Source organism: Corythoichthys intestinalis, chromosome 5, assembly GCF_030265065.1.
Source record: "Corythoichthys intestinalis isolate RoL2023-P3 chromosome 5, ASM3026506v1, whole genome shotgun sequence".
NCBI classification, from domain to species: domain Eukaryota; kingdom Metazoa; phylum Chordata; class Actinopteri; order Syngnathiformes; family Syngnathidae; genus Corythoichthys; species Corythoichthys intestinalis.
In genome coordinates this window covers 28,813,512-28,835,712 of record NC_080399.1, presented here as the reverse complement: position 1 = coordinate 28,835,712, position 22,201 = coordinate 28,813,512, and the positions used below count along the sequence as shown (strand labels likewise).

The following is a 22,201-nucleotide window of genomic DNA, read 5'->3' as shown; positions in this document are numbered from 1 at the left end:
GTAACATTCAAATGTGTCGCATGTTGATGACATGCGCAAGCGCGGAAGACGAAAGAAAAAGACAGTGAGAGTAGTTGTTATTGAGTTGTTGGCGGTTTAATAGAGTCGGGACTGCTTCGCCCAAAGGAGCACAACTCTTAAGAGTTTTTGTGTACCACGAAGAGTGTGCCTACATTAGCAGTGCAACGGTTTGCGGTTCAAAGCCGAACCGTACGGTTCGCCTTGTACGGTTCAATACGCCTTTAGGAACCGCGCCTTTTCGGTTTTGCAATTTATTCCGAACGCTTGTGGAATGAATTGGTCGAGCTCTGTGTGACTGTGTGTGACGTGAAGCACAGCTGTGGAGAAATTCCCGCCCCGCAAGTAAATGTCCGATCGCTGTCAAGCACCTGTGTAATAGAAGCCGAGTAACGCCCTCTTTGCTTACGAGCGAAGTGAAAGTGAAACAAGAAAGAAAACAAAAAGCTATGGTGAGCGTAGGAGTGGAGAGACCGAATTTTGAGGAAGCACCCGCTTCTTTCAAATCTGAGGTGTGGCAACATTTCGGTTTCCCTGTGGACTACAATGCGGAGGGAGAAAAAATATTGAAAAAAAAAAAACGAAAAACAATTTGCAAGCATTGCTCAGCGCTTGTTCCCTATGCTAATGGCAACACTTATAACATCGGCACCTCAGCCGGCATCACCCACAGATATCACTTTCTCAGAGCAGGACAACCCCGAAGATGACACCAGTGAAAACACTCGGCGGGCTTCGTTAATTTATTCGCAACGCTTGACCCACGTTAAATTTTCCCTCGCGGACATATTTCTCCAACAACGTAATCCCCGACATTTATTAAATGGCACGCAAAGCCATCGAAGATGATTTCGATAAAGCACATAGTTTCGCCCTAACCACTGATAGTTGGTCGTCCCGTGCTACATAGTGCTACTACCTAACTGTGACGGTCCACTATAACGTTTCGACAACGAGACAATGTGCGTTAGAGAAAAGTCAGAGACACGGAGAGGGAAGAGTGTTTGTTGTGACGATGTAGCAAACGCGATGCTAGGCTAAGTGGCTCCAATATTTACTGACTGTAACCGACAGCCTACACGCTCCGCCTAGATATCTCATGGATATAGAACTACATGCGAAATGACAGACTCGGTAGCGTTAGTAAAAAGCCGCCATTTTAGAGCAGTAAACTTCTCAGAAAGGCTCTTTTGTAGTAAACCTTCCTAGCGAACCCAAGTAACTTTTTATCTAAAATACTCCTAAATCGGCAAAATCTTGACTTGAGCCTATCTTTAAAGGATGAAACAGTTTTAAAATGTTCACATGTCGAAAGTAGACAGAAGGGAACTAATGCAAAAACGGGAGCAATTTTATCAACATCAACGGTTGATTCACAGCATTAAATGACCTCCAAACATAACAAAGGTTACTATGTTTTTGTTTTGTTTGTTTTTTTGTTTTTTGAAAAAATGGGAAAAAAAACATGAAAGGTAACACCAGTTACTTTGCCAAGTAATTTTTACTACTGTGTGTGTATTTCAGTAGTCACTACACTAGCCAAAGAGTTAAGAGGCATTTTAACAGTCGAAAATGTTTACATTTCAAGTGTTTATTTCATTTTCTTAAAAGCAAAATAAAGGAAGTTAAAAAAAAAAAAAGAAAAAAAAGAAAAACGCAAACCGAACCGAAACCGTGATCCCAAAACCGAGGTTCAAACCGAACCGTGGGCTAACTGAACCGTTACACCCAAAGCCTACATCCACCCACACGGTCCGCTACACCAGGGGTTTTCAACCCAGTCCTCAAGGCACACTGTGGGTCCTGGTTTTTGTTCCAGCCGATCCAGCAGAGACAGTTGAACCAATGAGGCTTCTGCTAAAACAAGCCACACCTGACTGCAATCAACTGATTGCACTTGTAAAACACCAGATTGGGGAAAAAGTGTTGTCATCTTGTTTGGTAAGAATGAAATCCTGCACCCACAGTGTGCCTTAGTGGAATAGGTTGGGAACCCCTGCGCTACACTGTTTTAAAAGGATCATATCCCTGGTTTTCTGTGGTCAATCGGTGCCAAATATAAATTGGGAGAGAGGTTAAAATCCGTGCTTCAAAATATGTTGAGGGCAGCGCTCTAAATCAAATACTTAATTTCTTACGGTGCTTTAAAGACAGCACATGATTGAACTGGCTGGCACAAAAATGGAACGTCAAGCTTGCGTCTGATTGCTATAATGGAGTCATGTGATTATTGTTGCGACGTCTCATTGGTGAAATCGGTAGAGCTACCCCGGTAATTAGGGATGGGAATCGAAATCCGATTCCAATTCGGAGCCGGTTCCGAGTGTTTCGAGGCCTCGACATCACAATGAAAAGCCTTAACGATCCCTTTAACGATCCCTAAAGACGCATATTGCGTCGTGACGTGTCTTGTTGTCCAGACGCATCAAACTAGCATGGCACCAAGAACCACTCGCTCCAAAGTTTGGCTACACTTCACCAGGAAAAAAGGTGAAAATGAAAGGTTACGATAGTTTAGCACGAGCATTGCCGCCGTAAACATAACAGTGACAGCACGCAGGTTCGAACGCTCGAAAGTGTGTCTTCACTTCACGAGGAAAAATTATAACAAAGCGACTTGCAGTCATTGCGAGATGGAAATAACTGCATCGGGAGGGAATAGACTGCACTGTACTCACCGAGACGCTAAGGCTCAGTCCTGGCTATACAGCTAGCTAAACTCACAAATGACGATGCAGAAGACGTTGGTATAATTTGCTGACTTTATTCAACCATCACTTGAAACTAAAAATAGAAATGAAACAAATCAATTTCGTCCCCAATAACAAACAGGTTTGCATCAACGTAAATCAGCGATGATTAGCTGCTAACACCGTAATAACAAACAGTTAGGATGCGTTCGCTAGCATTAGCACATCGTTTAAACCACTACACAACTGGATTTAAGTGTCCGATCGCAAGTGGAAACACACAACAACAACACAGAAGATGATACATACAGGCGTTGGCTCTGTAGATATTTTACAAACATTAACAAAGAACGTAGGCTTGTGGCAGTGTTTCCCTTTCTCACTAACTCGCTCACTTGCTTGGATGCGGCATTTCTTCTTCTTTGCGTGTAAGCGTGCTCTTCTTCGCGTGAGAAAGCGCAAGGGCGCCACCACTTGAACTTGAAAGCACCATAAAAACTAAAAGGCATGCATTTCAATATACTGGTAAATAAAAGCAGGGGTCCCCACACTACGGCCCGCGGCTCCATATTTGGTCCGGCCCCCTGAACAATTCCAGACAGCATTTTGAATTTTTTTTGTTTTTTTCTCCCTCAGTAGTGTTATTTCCTGGCCTTCTTCAGTGAATAACTCCGAGAGGGTTATTTGGTTATTATCTATTTAATTAATAGTGCTATTATTATTTATTATTATTATATTATTATTTTTATTTTAAGAATCCACAGAGGGTTATTTGATTGTGGCTTTCTGAAAAACAATAATTTTTTTACATTTACGCACTCTTGCAATCGTCACACTTTTGCTGTTACAAACTGACCCCGGCCTCTCATCAGAGAAGGGAAAAGTTATTTGGCCCTCACAGGAAAAAGTTTGGGGACATTGCCAAAGGCAGAACAACGACCTATATGCCAAAATATACCAATATTTTTTATTTCTATTAGAAAAATGTTTCAGTAAAATGTTACACATTCTTGTGCTTATGCTACTTATTGCCACAGTTAACATTGAGACTTTGGGCCTCTTTTGACCTCGTTGTGAGTTTGTAAGGTTGTGACTTCTGATTAAACAAACTTGATGCCAATCAAAATGTTTGTTCTTCTTTTCCTCGAAATTAGAATCGATAAGAGAATCGATAAAGAATCGAATCGTTAAGCAATATCGATAATGGAATCGGAATCGTAAAAATCGTATCAATTCCCATCCCTGCCGGTAATACACCAGGCATGTCTCTACTCTTGGCATCGCTGGCAAAAAAATATGTAGAACAAAGAGGAAAAATGTAATGACTCTTGTGTTGCCCAAAGTAGCGGAGTTAGAGCAGCGTTTTTCACAAATCTACTCAAGTAAAAGTAAAAAGTATAACTTGGTAAAACTACTCTTAGAAGTACATTTTTCTCAAAAGGTTACTCAAGTAAACGTAACGGAGTACATGTAACGTTTTACTAACCACCTCTGGGTCCTGGTTATGTACAATAGGTATGTTTTGGAACTTCAGCCCCGCTAAGAAATCCAGATTGTGTTGATTTCTGTACCAGCAGGACCAGTACCAACACACAACTAGCAAATGCAACATTATTCAGACAAATGTTATTTGTGTACATGTTTATTGTGACATCCATGTACTTGTGTTCTTACTCACATGATAAGTGTCACTTTAAGAAATTCCTCTTGTACATTAGTAGTCAGTACTGTATATAAAGTCAAACATGCAAGTGATTGTGCTATTAACTCTTTCCTTGCCCAAAAAAAGTGGTCAACTGGATTCCACCTATTGCCATCTTAACCTATCATCGTTCATTTTTGCTCTTTTAGGTTACCAGCTTCATCAGGGAGGAATCCAGAGAAAAAATGCAGATCGTCGCCATCTCCCTGAAGGATGAGTTTTTCGCCAAGGCCGACACCCTCTTCGGAGTTTATATGGACGTAAGAACATCGTGTTGAACCATGAGTTGACAAACTTCAGTGCATAAGGACCAATTTAGATTTTGAACACTTTTAAATCATTTTATTATTTAAAGTTTATTTGAATCTGATAAACATAACCAAGTATTGAGAAAGGTTGGATTTAACTATTTCCTTACCAGTTTAGTACATTTTCAGGGGATAAAAACACAAGAATGCATAAAATATTAAAGATACACTTGAATTATTTTTTTAACATAATTTTTCATACCATTGGATGCCATTTTACCAGGTTTGCACTACAATTTGCATTGCAAGTGCCCAGAATGTCATTTTCTAAGCCAATCTAGTTGGTCCTTTTTGGACTCTTCTGCAGAATTGTGGATACTCTTTGCTCTGTCGTCAGTCGAGGAGGTGTGTCGTAATATGGAACCTTGTGGGCAATGTGCGTGGGGTGATTGACACACCACGCTCACACAACTACAATATTCTTGAAAATGACACTAAGCTTAGCAATTTAAAAAAATGAAATATTAACTCACTTTACGCTCCAACGGCGTTGTGTGCGCGTGTGCAGTATTTGAGTCAGGAGGCAAGCTTTCCCATAATAAGACTTTCTGGTTATAAAATCCTAAATTCTAATTAAAGAAAACTAACTCACATGATGCCAACACACTCACATAGTGCATGGAACTTATCGTCCTCTTGCAAGTGTCGGGAGGCAACGCACAGGATATTGTGGGTGTGGAGTTTAAAGTCGACTAGACGAGGACATTTGGTAACAAACAAGCTGGCAAAGGGCCTCTCTTGGCCTAGCGTCACGGTATCGGGTGTTCCACTCATAGGGAGAAATTCCTGATTCTCGTTACCAAACATGATGTGCTGTGGCATCCAGTTTCGGAGCCTTCAGCCCACCCCTCCAAGTGTTTTGTTTCTGGTCCATTTCCTAGTTGAAAATCTCTGATAGAAATCACGGATGAAATTTTCAGCAAAGTATTGAAGGAAACTTTCTGCATCTACAAAACTAAAGTGGTCACAACCGTGGCATCAATAGCTAACTGAAGAAAGACCTGCAGTCGTGCACCCAGACCGGATCCGGAACTGTAGCTGGAGCAGGGTGGGCGGCGAAAACTAAGCCAAGGGGAAACGCGGCGCCTGTCCAGGCTGCTCTTGGCTGACTAGGTGGCTCAGCGCTCTTGATAATGGTGGTCATAAAAGATAACCAAAGTGAGTGGGCATAATGCATATTTGTGCGCTGTGTTACGTGCACAATTTGAAAATCCTAGCATCTGTAGAGGGATTTAACTTCCCAACGCGATTGCAATCAAATCCAAAAAAACACCTGGAAAAACACATTTCGACCAAGGGCACACTTCCATTTTGACATATTTTATGCATGAAACGGTTCAACATGTTTGAAGCTGAGTTAATTGCCTTTTTAAAGGATTTACAGTGGGGAGAACAAGTATTTGATACACTAAAGAATACAGTAAAGAATCGAGTGGGTGTACGTGACCAAGAAGGCATACTTTGCCGAACCCTGTGTTAACCAATTGACTTGTTTAGAACCAAGCACTTGAATTTTTTTCTCTCCACAGTTTGACAAATGGATGTTCAGTCATCTGCTGACGTTGGACCTGCGTCCCTTCCCTATCTGTCGAGATGATGTCGGAATGCCCGCGAGGGACGAGGCCAGAGAAGACAGCTTGCAAAGAAGCATGCCATTGGTTTCACTGTTTACTAAGAAATAGTTCATGAACAGTTGTATTTTGTAGCCAGTTTTGTTTTATTGTAGGCTACCTGTCACAGAAACATTTGAGAGTGTTATTTGGTACTCCAAATAATGTGTCCACAGAGATGTGCATTTTTTTTGTTCCAAGCTTCAGAGAGTTGAAATGACATGAGTCCACTTGATTGTTCCCTATTGTTTATTAGATTGCCTATTTATGTAGGTGTAGCAGCCAACTCATATGGTTATAAAAAAAAAAAAAAAAAAAAACTTCCCAAATCTTGCATTCGTTGTGTAGTTGTCGTTCACTGCCTGTAATAAGGTTGTATTCTCGTTCTATTAAAACCAATAAAGGATTATTTCACTACTTTTTTTTTTTTTTTACCATAAAATACAGTTCTAGTCATCTAGGGGCACAAAATTTGAGTTCAGAGTTATAACATATATACAGGATATCTGCAGGGTGTTAAAAAGTGAAGTAAAAAAAAAGGCACAAATCCAATAATTTGAATTTAAGGCCTCAAAATGTCTAACATTCTCCTAAAATTTTATTAAGGTCTTAAATACAATTTTGAAAGGTCTTAAAAGTCTCATGATGTTACTTTACTACTACCAGTAGTACTTTGTGCTCATTTGTATCACAGTGTGAACGAGCTGGGAATAAATTCATATACTTTGCCAGTAAATCTGGGCCTCCAATTTTCCTTCATATCTTTTGTATGTTTTTTTCCCGGTGTCGATGTGAAATGGGTCTTGAATTGTATTCATTGTGGTCTTTAAAAGTCTTGAATTTGCGTTGTTGAACCCTGCAGAGACCCTTATAGGGCTTTAACCGGTTAACTCTTACACCCAACAACTATTTCAAACTGCTGTATTTCCAAAAAAGAAACGAATTAAAAACATTTTGGAAATACAAATGAAACCACAAATGATTCAAATTAGCAAGACAGTTGAACAAACTAACAATTGGAAACGGCACAAGTCGTACATTGCAGATTTGTATAAGTTCAGTTAGGGGTATGCTACAGTTAGCAATAATTCTAGCCCTTCCAACAATTGCAAAGGCAACAGAGCAAATATCCTATGAACCAGCAGATTTGCTTATTTTCTAGCTCACGACTTTAAAGGAGGCACATTGTACACACACTGCGTGGCAGAATTCTTTTGAATTATAAGGCACTTAAGTTGTCATATATACAAAACAAAAAAATACACACATACAGTGCTGGCCAAAAGTATTGGCACCCCTGCAATTCTGTCAGATAATGCTGGATTTCTCCCAGAAAATGATTGCTATTACAAATGCTTTGTTTGTAATATATTCATTTATTTTGCTTGCAAGGAAAAAACACAAAAGAGAATGAGGGGATCATTATTTTACACAAAACTAAAAAAAATGGGTCGGACAAAAGTATTGCCACCCTTTGTAACATGTGATGCTTCTTTAATTTGTGTAATTAACAGCACCTGTTACTTACCTGTTGCACATAACAGGTGGTGGATATAACTAAATTACACTTTCAGCCAGTTAAAGGATTAAAGTTGACTCAAACTCTGTCCTGTGTGTACCACATTGAGCATGGAAAAAAAGACCAAACAACTGTCTGAGGACTTGAGAAGCAAACCTGAAACCAGACCTGAATGTGTCAGGGAATGCGCGGGCAGGCAGGTTGTGTGGACCCAAATGCAGTGAAACAATAATGCAAGGCAGGTGGCAGAGAACTCAAAAAATGGTTTTAATTATAACTAACAAAAGCACAAAGTACAAACAAAAGGACTAGGGATCAAAAGGCAAGGTTCAAACAAAACTTACTTTCAAAGCAGGGCGAGTAACACGAGGAACTGGGGGGGAACGCAGGCATGAACGAGGAGGCTACGTTCATACTACAGGTCTTAATGCACGAATCCGATTTTTTGTCATATCCGTTTTTTTGGCGTGCCCGTTCAGACTGCCTTTATCCATTGAGACCGTCCAAGTATTACGCATGCGCACTAATTCGCAGTCCGACACGCGCTAAGCAAGAAGACCCGCATGCGCAGAACCATCAAAACAAATGACAGACGTCATCCGTCATTCCAGGGATATCATATTTTGCTTTTCAAAAGGTGGACACAAATAACAGACATAAATAATCCCCGTTTAGGCTTATATTCAAAGTTTATATGGATCGATAGCATGCACGCACTGTCCATGCACGTCACACACACATACGGGCAGTTTGTCCCGACTCTCGGCCGTGGAGGCAATGTTGAAATATTGCTCACTTGGAACAGAGAGAAAACTGAGCATTCTCAGGCTTATCCTCAACCCATTTTTATTTTTTATGACTGTTGTCAAGCTCAGCCCTTCCTCAAAAGCAGTGTTCACTGCAAGCTAGGCGCTAATAACGCACAGGTGCATCGCTACGGTAACGACTCTCTCGCTATTTGATGACGTAATTGCTGCATTAAATCCGATTTGCGGGACTGGACAGTACAGACCGCCGCGACAGTCTGGAAAAATGTGGCCCAGATCGGATTTAGACCACATACGAAAGTGACCCAGATCGGATTTGAAATGGTCCCGTTCTATGCGACTTGTCACGTTCAGACCGTCAAGTTAATGCCTCACTCGAGTCGGAAAAACACGAAAAAATCGGATTCGTGCATTAAGACCTGTAGTATGAACGTAGCCGGAGTGACAAGAAACTGGGTCTTTATATACACACACGCAGACAAGGGGTAACGAGACGAGGAACAGCTGGGTAACACAGGTGGATGCAGATTGCAGGATACACTGGGAGAACACACACAGGCGAAAGCAATGGGCAATCACAGGGACAAGTCACACTAGGAGAAAACAAACACAAAACCCAACAGAATGTTCCTGTGTCTACTCTGCGCAGTGTCTTCAATAAGTGTAAAGCCAATGGCACTGTGGCTAACCTCCCTAGATGGTTGGACGGAAAAGAAAAATTGATGAGTGATTTCTACAAAGGATTGTGCGGATGGTGGATAAAAAACCTTGACTAACATCCAAACAAGTTCAAGCCGTCCTGCAGTCCAAGGGTACAACAGTGTCAAACTGTACTATCCGTCGGCGTCTGAATGAAAAGGGACTCAATGGTAGGATACCCATGAGACCCCACTTCTGACCCAGAGACATAAAAAAGCAAGGGTGGTGTTTGCCAAAACTTACCTGGAAAACCAAAAATGTTTTGGAAGAATGTTCTCTGGTCAGAGGAGACAAAAGTAGACCTTTTTGGGAAAAGGCATCGACATTGAGTTTACAGGGGGTAAAAAAACGAGGCCTTCAAAGAAAAGAACACGGTCCCCACAGTCAAACATGGCGGATGTTCCCTGATGTTTTAGGGTTGCCTTGCCAACTCTGGCACTGGACTGCTTGACCGTGTGCATGGCATTATGAAGTCTGAAGGCTACCAACAAATTTTGCAGCATAATGTAGGGCCGAGTGTGAGAAAGCTGGTCATGGGTCTTCCAGCAGGACAATGACCCAAAACACACTTCAAAAAGCACTAGAAAATGGTTTGGGAGAAAGCACTGGAGACGTCTAAAGTGGCCAGCAATGAGTCCAGACCTGAATCCCATAGAACACCTGTGGAGAAAATGGCAGTTTGGAGTAGGCACCCTTCAAATCTCAAAGACCTGGAGCAGTTGGCCAAAGTCGAATGGTCTAAAATTCCAGCAGAGCATTGGAAGAAACTCACCGATGGATACCAGAAGCGGTTGTTTGCAGTTACTTTGTCTAAAGGTTGTGTTACCAAGTATTTGGCTGTGGGTGCCAATACTTTTGTCTGGCCCATTTTTGTGTAAAATGATAATCATTTAATTTTTTTTCATTGTCTTTTGTGTTTTTTCCTTGCTAGCAAAATAAATGATATTACTACGAAAGCATTTGTAATTGCAATAATTTTCTGGGAGAAATTGAGCATTATCTGACAGAATTGCAGGGGTGGCAACTGGCAATATTTTTGGCCATCACTGTATATACTGTAGACAACACTAAGGGTTAATCAAAGTAAAACTCCCTGACATATTCCAATGTACAAATACTTTTTTTTTGTTATTCGTATGCTTAAGAAGAATAACGACAATTCATAACAATTGAATTATAAAATAAATAGCCGAAATATTTGAAAAAAAAAAAAAAAAAAAAAAAACTAGTGTGGTCCCTGAAACCCTCATTTTGTGTAAGTAAAATTTTCCAAACAGCAAAATCAGATTAACCGCAAAGAACAATATTTTAACATCAGACTTAAAACCTACTATTATCACACTTTGATCAATGACAATAGTATGCTAAGTTTTTTCATCAAAGAATGCTGAAAATATTTTTTTTCTAGCTCACATATAGTACTCGTCGCGCTGCATTGTGCGTAACACACCACGTGACCAATATTTACGGAAGTGCTGTTTACATTTCGAAGGTGCTCACCTTTCGCCTTATGATGTCTTTCCACGCGAAGATAACCCTAAAAGAAGCCGAAACCATTTATTACACATAATTGGGACGTAAGGAAAGTTTCATATTGACGCCAAATATTTTATGGATGATGCAGTAGCTGCGTTGGTGGCTCAGTATTTGCTAGCAGAGGTAGCGTTGGGTTCCATCGTACACGAAATTCTGTGAAACAACGCTATCAAGGTGGTAGCTCATAAACTGGGCTGCGGAAGTCACTAAAGTTTATTAACATCCGAGCATTTGCCAGCTGCATTCAGCTTACTATCAACGTTAGCTTGGATATTTTGCATCATGGGCGCCGAACAGAGCGGAGATGCTGAGCACAAACATTCGGACTACAGTTCGACTGGTGAGTATGCTTCTTTTCTTTTCCAAACACCTTTCCTGATGTTTGTATTGTCATTATTATTATTATTTGTCATTTCACGTTACCTAATTCCCCTGATGCTACAGCGTCAAACTCAAGTGGCAGTGCAACCTATTCACGACTTTCCAGTTTACGTTGTGGCGAATTATCTTCCTTTTTAGATTTACCAAGACCAATTTAATTCAGTCAAAAAATGTCATAATTTCCCTAGAGCTAAAGTAGCAATTACACATGGCATTTGACATCAATTAATATCTGACTTTAATCTTTTACTCAAATGATCTGTTTTAACTAAAAACTCATATTTGTGAAGTGGTTCCCTCTCCTGCCAAGCAAAAGGCGAAGATGGATGACATTGTGGTGGTAGCTCAGGGAACACAGTCTATGAGGAATATCCACAGTGACCCCGATGTCATCAAACTCCAAGAGATCCCTACTTTCCAGCCGCTTTTGAAAGGTGTGTGTCTTTTGAAGTTTCAACCTGTAGCTCAACCCCTGACGTGTGTGTGACGTGTCAAGGTCACGAATAATGAGAGACTGAGATGATAATCTATTTTGCTACCAACAAACAGCAGCTCCATCCTAGAATTGCTGAACAGACTGTATGTCAGTCAAAAGGCAGTAATGAACCCATTTTTATGATGAGTTGACACATCCTTTGCTCTACTGGCAGGGGTGCTGAGTGGCCAGACGTCCCCGAGCAGTGTGTGTCTAGAGAGACTGGACTCCGCACAGGTGCTGCAGCTCTGCACCCGCTACCAGGACCACCTGCACCAGTGTGCCGAGGCCGTCTCCTTTGACCAGAACGCTTTGGTCAAGCGCATCAAAGAGGTAAGTGGCACCAGCATCGCACAACTGTACGCAGTTAACGTAACAAACATTAATTAATTTTTCAGAGTTCACCCTGAACTGGTTGTCACACTCATATACATATCTACAGATAATTCAGTGTGTTTAATCAACTTACCATGCAAGTCTTTAGGATGTGGGAGGAAATTGGGAGTACCTAGAGAAAATATACGCAAGCACAGGCAGAACACACTGACTTAAATTAACACATAAGTAAATTAAAATGTCCATTATAATAGAAACTGTTGCGCTTGGTTAGCAACATTGCTGTGCTTCATCTTGTAATAATGAACATTTAATGACCAATAAGTTATGTGTTTACACCAGGTTGTTTATGTGGTCGTGACGATATGTCTTAAAATAGGACATATACAGTCATTCACTCTAAAAAGTAACTGTGAAATAAATATGCAAAATAATAAATTATAGACAAATAGACAAGTTTCCTGAGTAAAACATGGGTGGCGGCGGCTTCTGCTCCGAACTTCCGGTTTAGACAGAACACATGAAGTGCGGTTGAAGTAAACATTGTGTTGACAAAGTTAAAACTGCAAATTCAGACCAGAGGAACCCACGGAATCTCCAAAGATGGATTCAGCACGACATAGATGACACTCTGAGACTTTCTGTGCTTTGCATGAACTCCTGGAAGCGCCTATTTATATGGTTGGAAGTGTGATGTTTTGAACAGTGTCCAGCTTCAAGCGCCAGTGTGGATCTACCTCGCCATAAGTCTTAAATCGAAACCAGCCACAGACAATAAGTTAAGGATGTGCCATGGACTTCTTTATATATTGACATGACACTTTCGCCAGATCCTGCGCCACGCCTACAGTATGGGGCCTGCCCACACTCAGCTTCAGTTAAAGCTAAGTAATGCTTCGCAGTCGGTCGCAGTAGTTCTTAAAATCAACGCAACGCGAGATTCAGGTTGAAAAAGTACAAAAGCTGTACCGCATACAAGCAGGAAGGATTTTATCAGGAGTGATTTGTTCGACAATTCAAGGTAATTATAATATTTTTCGTACCAAAACGTGAAAAAAATCAATGGGAGAAATAAACCGCTACAGCATTGGCAATATTTACGTAAAATAAATGCTAACTGCTTTTTTTTTTTGTTTTGTTCTAACCAAGAATCGAGACTGTTTTATGTCCATATCTAATGAGAAGTCAGGGATCTAGGCACTTATTCACAAGAATTTTCAACGTAAAAAGCTCTTTGTGGTGATAAGCGGCGCAACAGTGGCTTAAAGACTAGCAGCACATTTGACACATTTACGCAAAATAAATGCTAAATGCCCGTTTTTTTAATTTTTTAATTTTGCTTTTAACCAAGAATCGAGTCTGTTCTTCCATATCTATAAGGAATTCAGGGATTTGAAGTGTGTATGACAGGATAAAAAAAAAGTCTTAAATCGCATTATTATGTGCATTTGAATTTTGAGACGATTCGACTATATACAACAATTTGGCAAAGTGCAGATGACGAGAAATTAGTCTTTTTTCTAATCTGCCGTTTAGCCACGCCTACAATTATAGGGCTCTAGCGTCCCCAACAGGAGGATGACGCCGGCAGAGTCATGGTTTCATCTGATTTAGAATTCAGCCCATTGAGGGGGAATTATTCGGAACAAGGAAAAAGCGACAGAGAGCCGCCAAATGTCATTGTTTCAATCTCTACTTCAATATTTTTACAGGATATTCTTTTATCCAAGTTTTTTCCCCAATTGCTTAATAAATTGTATAGTCATGACAAATAACATTCTTGTGCTAAATGGAATATGAAATATTAAAAATGCATTTATTCAGTATGACATTGCAAAATTACTCCATATTTTCAAAACTGTCGACTTCACCTTTACTGTCGCACCTCCCGAACGATATTTTATGCCACCGTAGTTTGTCCGGCTTTTGTCATTTCCCTGCCCCAGCTTGGGAGAATGTAAATAAACCAAGAGGCGTGACAGCTAGCTGACATGCTAACCCGAACAGAGTGATGTCTCAAAGTCTTATTTTTGCTTTTTGAAGCGAAAAGTCACAGAATAGTAGCCCTGGACACGTCACACGGCGTAAATAATATTAAACATGATCATAATTACAATAATCATTGTAATAACAATATCAAAGACAAGTCATTTCATGTGCAAGATTTTAGCTTTTAGTATTTTTTAAGCACCGGCATATGAAAATGCAGGGATAGGAAGAACATACCTTCCATAACACCAGCGACAACATGGCTACATAAACACCCTGTCTTTGTGGTGGCATGGGCTTGGTTCTACATCTGCCTTCATAAACATATTGTCCTTCCATGTCGGGTTGATGGCAGATGAATGCGGTATTTCGAAATTGTCTTTTTTGAGGGATTTTGATGAGTAATGTTAGTGAAGGCTCCACTGTTGTTTCGGATGGAAAAAGTGTAAAACGGAAGTCGCGAGCAGAAATGCGAAAGTAAAGCGGAAGTACCTCGGAAACTTGTCCATAGGGTTCTCCAAAAAACTATCTTCATAGTCACATCAGGAGTGAGCGCACAGTTGGTAAAACTCAGCAATTCAGAACTAAATTATTTTAAGTCTTTGGATGTTTTCAGCACTTATCTTCAAACATAGTTCGTTTAGAAACAAATGATTGAAATGGCTTTTATTTTATTTTATTTTATTTTATTTAATCACAGTAATTTACAGGTAGGCTATACTGTATTTCTGTCAACTGTCATGTGTTGACAAAACTGTAATTTACCATTTTCCCCTCTAGATGGAAGGATTTTGCCTTTATACACATACCTCAATTGGATGTCCTTTTGGGAAAATATATACATAGGTATATATATACTTTTTTTTTTTTTTTTTTTTTTAAAGTGAACCTAAAAATTGTCTCAAAATGTACATCTACTTCATTAAGATTTCATGTCAAATTTACTCAGTTTTCTCTGTGTGACCTTTATTGCTGTTTGGTTAAACATGAAGTCTGTATACCCCAGGTAGACAAGGCTTATTTTGTTGTTTTCATTGCAACAACCGGATACATTCATTAAAAAATGTTCATCAAATGCATTATTAGTGTAGTGTACTTTTTTGAGCTTCTCACTAAGCTCAGTATTGTCTAAATAGACTGCTTTTGTGCTTGTCATCCAGATGGACCTCTCAGTGGAGACTTTATTCAGCATCATGCAGGAGCGCCAGAAGCGTTACGCCAAGTATGCTGAGCAGATCCAGAAGGTCAACGAGATGTCCATGATCCTGCGACGCATTCAGATGGGCATCGACCAGACGGTGCCGCTGATGGAGCGACTCAACAACATGCTGCCTGAAAGTGAGCGCTTGGAGCCCTTCAGCATGAGGGCCGATGCAGAACCGGGCACCAAGTAAACATCATTGTAGCAAATAAAGAAACCTGAGGTGAGGATTCCGTTTGATTTCTATATGGGGCTTCTACTTGGAAGCATTTGAGACTCCTACAATTTCAACTTGGAAGTACGAGACCTGAATGTAAATGAGCTGTGGATACCTCATGAGCCTGAGAAACTGGTGGATTTAAGAGATGAAGAAACACAGGGAAGAACTCAAGAGCAAACAATACACTCAGTGTGGACCTGACAGGTTTTCTTTCAATTTACTGCCTGCTTTTCCAATTTACACTGAAAAGTCAGGGGTTGTACAAACAAGACTTTAATTTATCTGGCACATAACAGTCTTTCTGAAATGACCACTGCTAACCTGCAAATTACCCTCAGAGCACGTACAGTACATAAAAGTGTCAAGAAGTACTTTTTGTTCTATGTTTAGTTTATGTCGACAATATTGGGCTTTATGACGTACTTCTGTTAAACCAGGGATTCCCAATCCTTATTATTATTGGGTGTGCTGTGGGAAATTATGCAATTTTATTAGATGTCCAATGCATTTTAATTTGGAGGGCTGGCCATGCCTGTTGCCTTCAATACTCTACCCCGCAGTTTAAATGGATTGGACGTCTATCGCTGTCAATGAAAGCCAATAACTTAATTTGTGAAATGTCCCATGATATTGACCCACGTATCCCCTCCCCCGTTTCTATTCATTGAACACATTCTCGCTGAGTAGCGAAAAATATCATTTCTCTAGTGGTTCATTGAAATACCAGTTTTTCGAGATAAAACCACAAATTCAAAATGGATTGGATGGCTATCGCGATCACTGGTAACCAATGAGTTAATTCTGGTGTATTTTCTAAGCTATGTGAAGCATTGCAGCCATGCGGTTCACTCCTATAGACCCTACTCACCTACGTCACAAAATGACGTATCGCTGTATCCGGCCGCCATATTATCCGTATTTTTTAGACTTGTTCTCATTGTTTTCAATTAGTCGTGCAAGTTATAGAGCAATTCATGGAAGCCCCGGTGTTATCTGACGCTGTAAACTCATTGGATGCGTTGCATAAAAGGTGTTATGTGGAAAAGCTTCAGTTTATCCATTCGCCAGATCCATATTTGATGCCTAAATCGATGTTTTTCGACCCGCTGTCTTCGCCGTCTTTGCCTGACATCTGCTAGCTACCCTGATATTTACAACTATCTTGTCCACACAAAATCAGCCTATTCTCACGAAAGTTTGAAAAACTTTAAGAGCTTGGAGGTTTATAAATACTTTGTTGCTGGTTGGGTGAAACAGGTCCTCGTCCACGAAAATTCGGCAGGAATCTATCTTGTGCTCGGGAAGGTGAGTTACGAAATTTTCAATTCAAAATATTTTGTTCTTGCTAACATCCACTGTCAAGTCTAATGTATTTCATGTCATTTGTCAATGGAGCTAGGGCTTTTAATGTTTATATGGTTTAGCGATAGCACTCTCACTACATACATATATAATATGTAATAAATATGAAGTGCGATAGCACTACTCCAGATTGTCCCTAGTTGAATTTATTTTTTGGCTTTTGACCTCAATAGTGAAATTGTAAATTAATTGTATGACAACTGTCTTATTATCCCCGTATAATTATATATTTTCAGGTAGTTCATTCACAACGTCTGAGTGTATGTTGTCGGCGATTAGCCTAGCAATGATCTTAATTGTGGTTGTCAGCCCAAAACCCTCTAAATAAATATTAAATGCATCTTACCAGATATAAAATGACTACTACATAATCTGTGGTAGTCGTTTGGAGCCCAGTTTTCTCGTCGAATTGCAGCAGTCAATCTCGCTCTCCTCTCCGGGTCTCTCGGAATACGGTAAAACAAGTCTCTCCGTCTATCTTCTCTGTTTTTGCTACCGACCGCCACACACGACTTCACCATTTTGATTATTAATGTTAACGAGCAGAAAAACACGCCATAATAGGAGGAATTTACGAAGCGCTAATGCATTAACATGATGAGTATACGGACAACATGGCGCGGGGGCGTGGCTGTGACGTCACGTGAGTAGGGTCTATTGGCCTCAAAGCTGGGGTGAGTGAGGATTTCAAGGATTTAGCAGGGTGCTAATGGTGAGCGGTGGTTGTTGTTTTCTAACTGGTGTGCTTCTAGTTGAAACGTTTCTGTGTGGATTTAAGTTCTAAGCTGTAACCGTCCATGAGTGAGTCATTCATTTCTGTTTTTAAAGAACGGAGGAGAAAGGGAGGAGGGCTTGTTTGAAGATTGCTTCAGAAAAGTTCCAGTCATGTGCTACATAATAACAGGAGGACGTGACACTATCTGCCTGAGGAGCAATACGGTGTGAAATGAAAGAAATCCAATTTCCTCTTTTTAAACGTCTCATTTGAATGGAAATCAAATGGCACCCGTGCCCATTCCTGGAAATGCTGCTCATTGCTTTCACGTCCTTCACTCAGCAACCATGTACTTGTTTTAATGCCCAAAAGAAGACATTCTGAGCTTTTGAAGCATGCCTTCTCATCATAGGCGGAATTTGACTTTTGAGGCAGGGGGGGCACAACATGTTGATGACCCCAAAACACAGTGTCAGCAATAAAATAACTCTAAGGCTACGTTCATACTACAGGTCTTAATGCACGAATCCGATTTTTTCGTGTTTTTCCGACTCGAGTGAGGCATTAACTTGACGGTCTGAACGTGACAAGTCGCATAGAACGGGACCATTTCAAATCCGATCTGGGTCACTTTCGTATGTGGTCTAAATCCGATCTGGGCCACATTTTTCCAGACTGTCGCGGCGGTCTGTACTGTCCAGTCCCGCAAATCGGATTTAATGCAGCAATTACGTCATCAAATAGCGAGAGAGTCGTTACCGTAGCGATGCACCTGTGCGTTATTAGCGCCTAGCTTGCAGTGAACACTGCTTTTGAGGAAGAGCTGAGCTTGACAACAGTCATAAAAAATAAAAATGGGTTGAGGATAAGCCTGAGAATGCTCAGTTTTCTCTCTGTTCCAAGTGAGCAATATTTCAACATTGCCTCCACGGCCGAGAGTCGGGACAAACTGCCCGTATGTGTGTGTGACGTGCACGGACAGTGCGTGCATGCTATCGATCCATGTAAACTTTGAATATTTGCCTAAACGGGGATTATTTATGTCTGTTATTTGTGTCCACCTTTTGAAAAGCAAAATATGATATCCCTGGAATGACGGATGACGTCTGTCATTTGTTTTGATGGTTCTGCGCATGCGGGTCTTCTTGCTTAGCGGGTGTCGGACTGCGAATTAGTGCGCATGCGTAATACTTGAACGGTCTCAATGGATAAAGGCAGTCTGAACGGGCACGCCAAAAAAACGGATATGACAAAAAATCGGATTCGTGCATTAAGACCTGTAGTATGAACGTAGCCTAAAGCTGCATTCACACCGGCCGCGAAATAACGCGTGACGCGTACATTGCCGTCGCCAAAAGCATTCACACCGAGCTCGAGAAGTCAGACCACGAGACTGAACTACTTCCGGTTCAGCCCTTGTTTAGTATCCGGTGAAACCATAGACGCATCGTTGAAAATGGCATAGAGAAGTTGTCGATGATCATTACGAAATCTTCACCAGGAACAGCTGAAACACCAAATGCCAAAGCTAATGTTGATAGCCATCCTCTCCCTGATGTTAGCAGACTTTCTGCCAACAACGCAACACGAGAGGCCATTGCAGTGCGGGAAGCATTCACCTTATATTTCACAAATGAAGTTGCATTACAGTAGCAAGACTGTAAATTGTTTAGAAAGTGTTAATAAATACCACGCATGGACATTTGCCATGCCTGCATTTTCTGTAATGAAATTTTTTATTAAATTTTCATTTTTATAATATTTTAAAATTCACTTGTACTGGCAACTCTTGTTCTGTGTGTGCAGTAATTAGAGCCTGGAAAAGACAAAACATGGTGTTTGGCAGTTGTATGATATTGATTTCAACATACAAGTTAATAATGTGATGTTAAAGTGTTTGTAAATTTCTTATTTAGTTTCTTTATTTAGTATTAATCGATGACAAGATCTGCTGGAACCCCTACATTAGCTATCTCCAAGCCAATCTATCACCAAGTATTTCAATTCTTGCTATCCTATCCTATTTTTAACACACAATCATTACAAACTCTATAAAATTCATTACGTTCCTTGCTTCTAACCACCTGTTTGAAAACGAAGAGGTTAGTTACCGGTATATTAAAAATGTTTGTGTGGATAAATAATATTTGTAATCAAGTATTTATGTACTTATGACAGTTGTCAGCTAATTTGTTGGTGCAGGGGGTTTGGGTTTTCTAAGTTCACATTTCATACTACTCCTTTATTAATTTTTTGGTTGATGCCTGATGTTTTAATGCGCATATAATTGGAAATAGAATTTATGGTATAATAAATGAAAACCCAAATTGTAACTAACTATGAAACAAATGAAGTAGGAATGAATACAATTTTGAAAAGAATTTTAACAAGCCTATGTACATAGAGGAATGCAAAAACCTATGTAAGCCATTTTTTCAACTCCACTGCAAATCATATTAGTCTGATTATAATTAGACTCCTTTGATACACCATACATAATAGAGCAGACTGCAAGACATCAATTCGGTACTAATTAAACTATAACTCCCCACTGCAAAATACACACAGTAAAATAGTTGTAGAATAAAGAAAAAAAAAAATCACACAGTAAAAATTTTAAAAGAAAATAACTACTATTTTTTAGTTGATGCCTGATGTTTTAATGCTCATATAAACGGAAATAGAATTTATGGTATAATAAATGAAAACCCAAGTTGTAACTAACTATGAGTGTAGCTGTACAGTACCTAACTAGGTAACAAATGAAGTAGGAATGAATACAATTTTGAAAAGAAGTTTTTTTTTTTTTTTTTAACAAACCTATATACATAGAAGAATGCAAAAACCTATGTAAGCCCTTTTTTCAACTACACTGCAAATCATTTAAGTCTGATTGTAATTTGACTCCTTTGATACACCGTACATAATAGACCAGACTGCAAGAGATCAATTCGGTACAAATTAAAACTAATTCCCCACTGCAAAATACACACAGTACAATAGTTGTAGAAGAAAAAATTCACGCAGCTCCCGTGTGCCTTCACAAACTCAAACGCAAGCTGATGCAACTTTAATCAAAGCTCCTGCTGCTTCATCTTTGGAAGTGTGTCGATAAGCTCTTGAAATGCCAGAAGACAGTGGTTTATTTTGTGGGTTGGTGCATCGTTTCCGTGGAATTTGATGGCTTGGATAATCTCATTCTCCCACGGAGTCTCCCGCCTTTCGCTTTTTACCTGTATTAAAAAAAAGTCCAACACAAACATCAGTTACGTCGATTAATAAACTTTATACATACCACGCGACCTTTGTGGTGTGACTGCCGGGGTGAGAGAGGAGGGGTCCTCAGCTAACTGTGGAAGGGGAGTAGCACAGAACGGCTGGCGTTTCTGCGATGTGAACCATGGCTGGTGTGCAGTCTGTCAGCGTGCTTCCCAAGGTAGGTGTTCCAGGAGGCCAGTCCATTGAGGGTGTAGTCGAAGGACGGATAGGCTCTATGCAAGGAGTGGAATCCCCCATCAAACTCTGATGTTCGTCTTGGCTGATGTTAAAAAAAAAAAAAAAAAAAAAAAAAAAATTAAATAGATATAGGTAAATTAAAATAACAAAATAAAAACCAAAACATAGTAACAATGCTGCATTTGTCGGTGTCATATAGGGGTCATGGCATTCCTTTGAGCAGATATGAAGAGTTTTTTTGTTCCTTATTAATTTCTTCCATATCGCACAGAAACCTTAAATGCACACGCAATCGAAACTTAATGCACATACAAACATACCGAAATTAGTAGAGGTCTTTCTCGATGCTACAAATTTATCAAGGAACGCCATTAATATCGTGCATTTCCACGTCGGCCGGCGTTGTGCCGAATAAAGAAAAAAAAAAAAAAAGACCAGCACCGAACCAGCCGCTGCTGCGCTAAATAATTGTAAACAAATAAGCATAGCAGTTTTCCCGTTTTGTCCGAGTTGTAGTAAGTTGTTGGCTTTAAGTACTGTAGCCCGTAATTTAGCATTTGCTACCTTTTTTTGCGTTAGCTGCGGCGTTCAGTACTTACCAGAAACATTGAGCACATCGCTTATTTCCCTCCAGGCAGCGTCCTTCTTGTTCCGGTCTTTCTATGTTGGCAATGTCGTGTTGAAAAGGACTTTATGGTCACTCACAGCAATTATCAAAGCGCCTTCCATTTTCTGGGTAGTTTGAAATGTTTTGACTAGTGTTCACCGGATGTGGCGGCATGTTTCCGGCTCCGGGGCAGCTAAAGTCACGTGAATGAGAAAACGTATTCGATTGGCTGCTTCCCCCTCGACGCCGAACTCTGCCGCAGAAAAGTTCAACCAAACCATCTCCTTGCGGCGCGTTAAATTTGACGCGCGTCAGTCGATTTGGCGTCATCGCGACGCCCCGACGCGTGACGCGTGACGCAAGGCAGCTTGACGCGCCTTGTGGCGCGTTTACATTGACTTTCAATGGAAACCCGACGCGCCGCAAGCAAATGACGCGGCCGGTGTGAATGTAGCTAAAAGAGCATATGACACCAGAAAAAAAGTCTTAAATGGCATTATTATGTGAATTAGAATCATATTTTGAGACGATTCGACTATATACAACAATTTAGCAAAGCGCAGATGACGAGAAATTAGTCTTTTAATCTGCCAGTTAGCCACGCCTACCA

General features: G+C 40.3%; 2 protein-coding genes across 4 annotated transcripts in view; both read left to right on the top strand.

Annotated features, from left to right (window-relative positions):
• The window catches only part of smc1b (structural maintenance of chromosomes 1B), a 67,245-nt gene extending 60,484 nt beyond the window's left edge, over window positions 1–6,761 (top strand). For 2 of the 3 annotated variants that reach the window (XM_057837939.1, XM_057837938.1), the window contains exons 24-25: window positions 4,560–4,670; window positions 6,248–6,761. In XM_057837939.1, coding sequence (XP_057693922.1) covers window positions 4,560–4,670; window positions 6,248–6,400 — 264 coding nt within the window. In that variant the 3' untranslated portion in view covers window positions 6,401–6,761. The remainder of the gene's footprint in view (window positions 1–4,559; window positions 4,671–6,247) is intronic. The other variant, XR_009063366.1, reaches the window with a different exon arrangement.
• Window positions 6,762–10,774: 4,013 nt separating this feature from the next.
• On the top strand, window positions 10,775–20,337 carry borcs5 (BLOC-1 related complex subunit 5). Its single transcript, XM_057837910.1, has 4 exons — window positions 10,775–11,189; window positions 11,521–11,664; window positions 11,881–12,038; window positions 15,191–20,337. The coding sequence occupies exons 1-4, from the start codon at window positions 11,132–11,134 to the stop codon at window positions 15,422–15,424; spliced, it is 594 nt and encodes a 197-aa protein (XP_057693893.1). The 5' UTR covers window positions 10,775–11,131; the 3' UTR covers window positions 15,425–20,337.
• Window positions 20,338–22,201: the final 1,864 nt, after the last annotated feature.

Coding starts and splice junctions, on each gene's coding strand:
- borcs5 (XM_057837910.1), top strand. CDS start 11,132: ATGGGCGCCGAACAGAGCGGAGATGCTGAGCACAAACATTCGGACTAC. Junction 11,190..11,520: donor TTCGGACTACAGTTCGACTG/GTGAGTATGCTT, acceptor ATATTTGTGAAG/TGGTTCCCTCTCCTGCCAAG. Junction 11,665..11,880: donor TTTCCAGCCGCTTTTGAAAG/GTGTGTGTCTTT, acceptor CTCTACTGGCAG/GGGTGCTGAGTGGCCAGACG.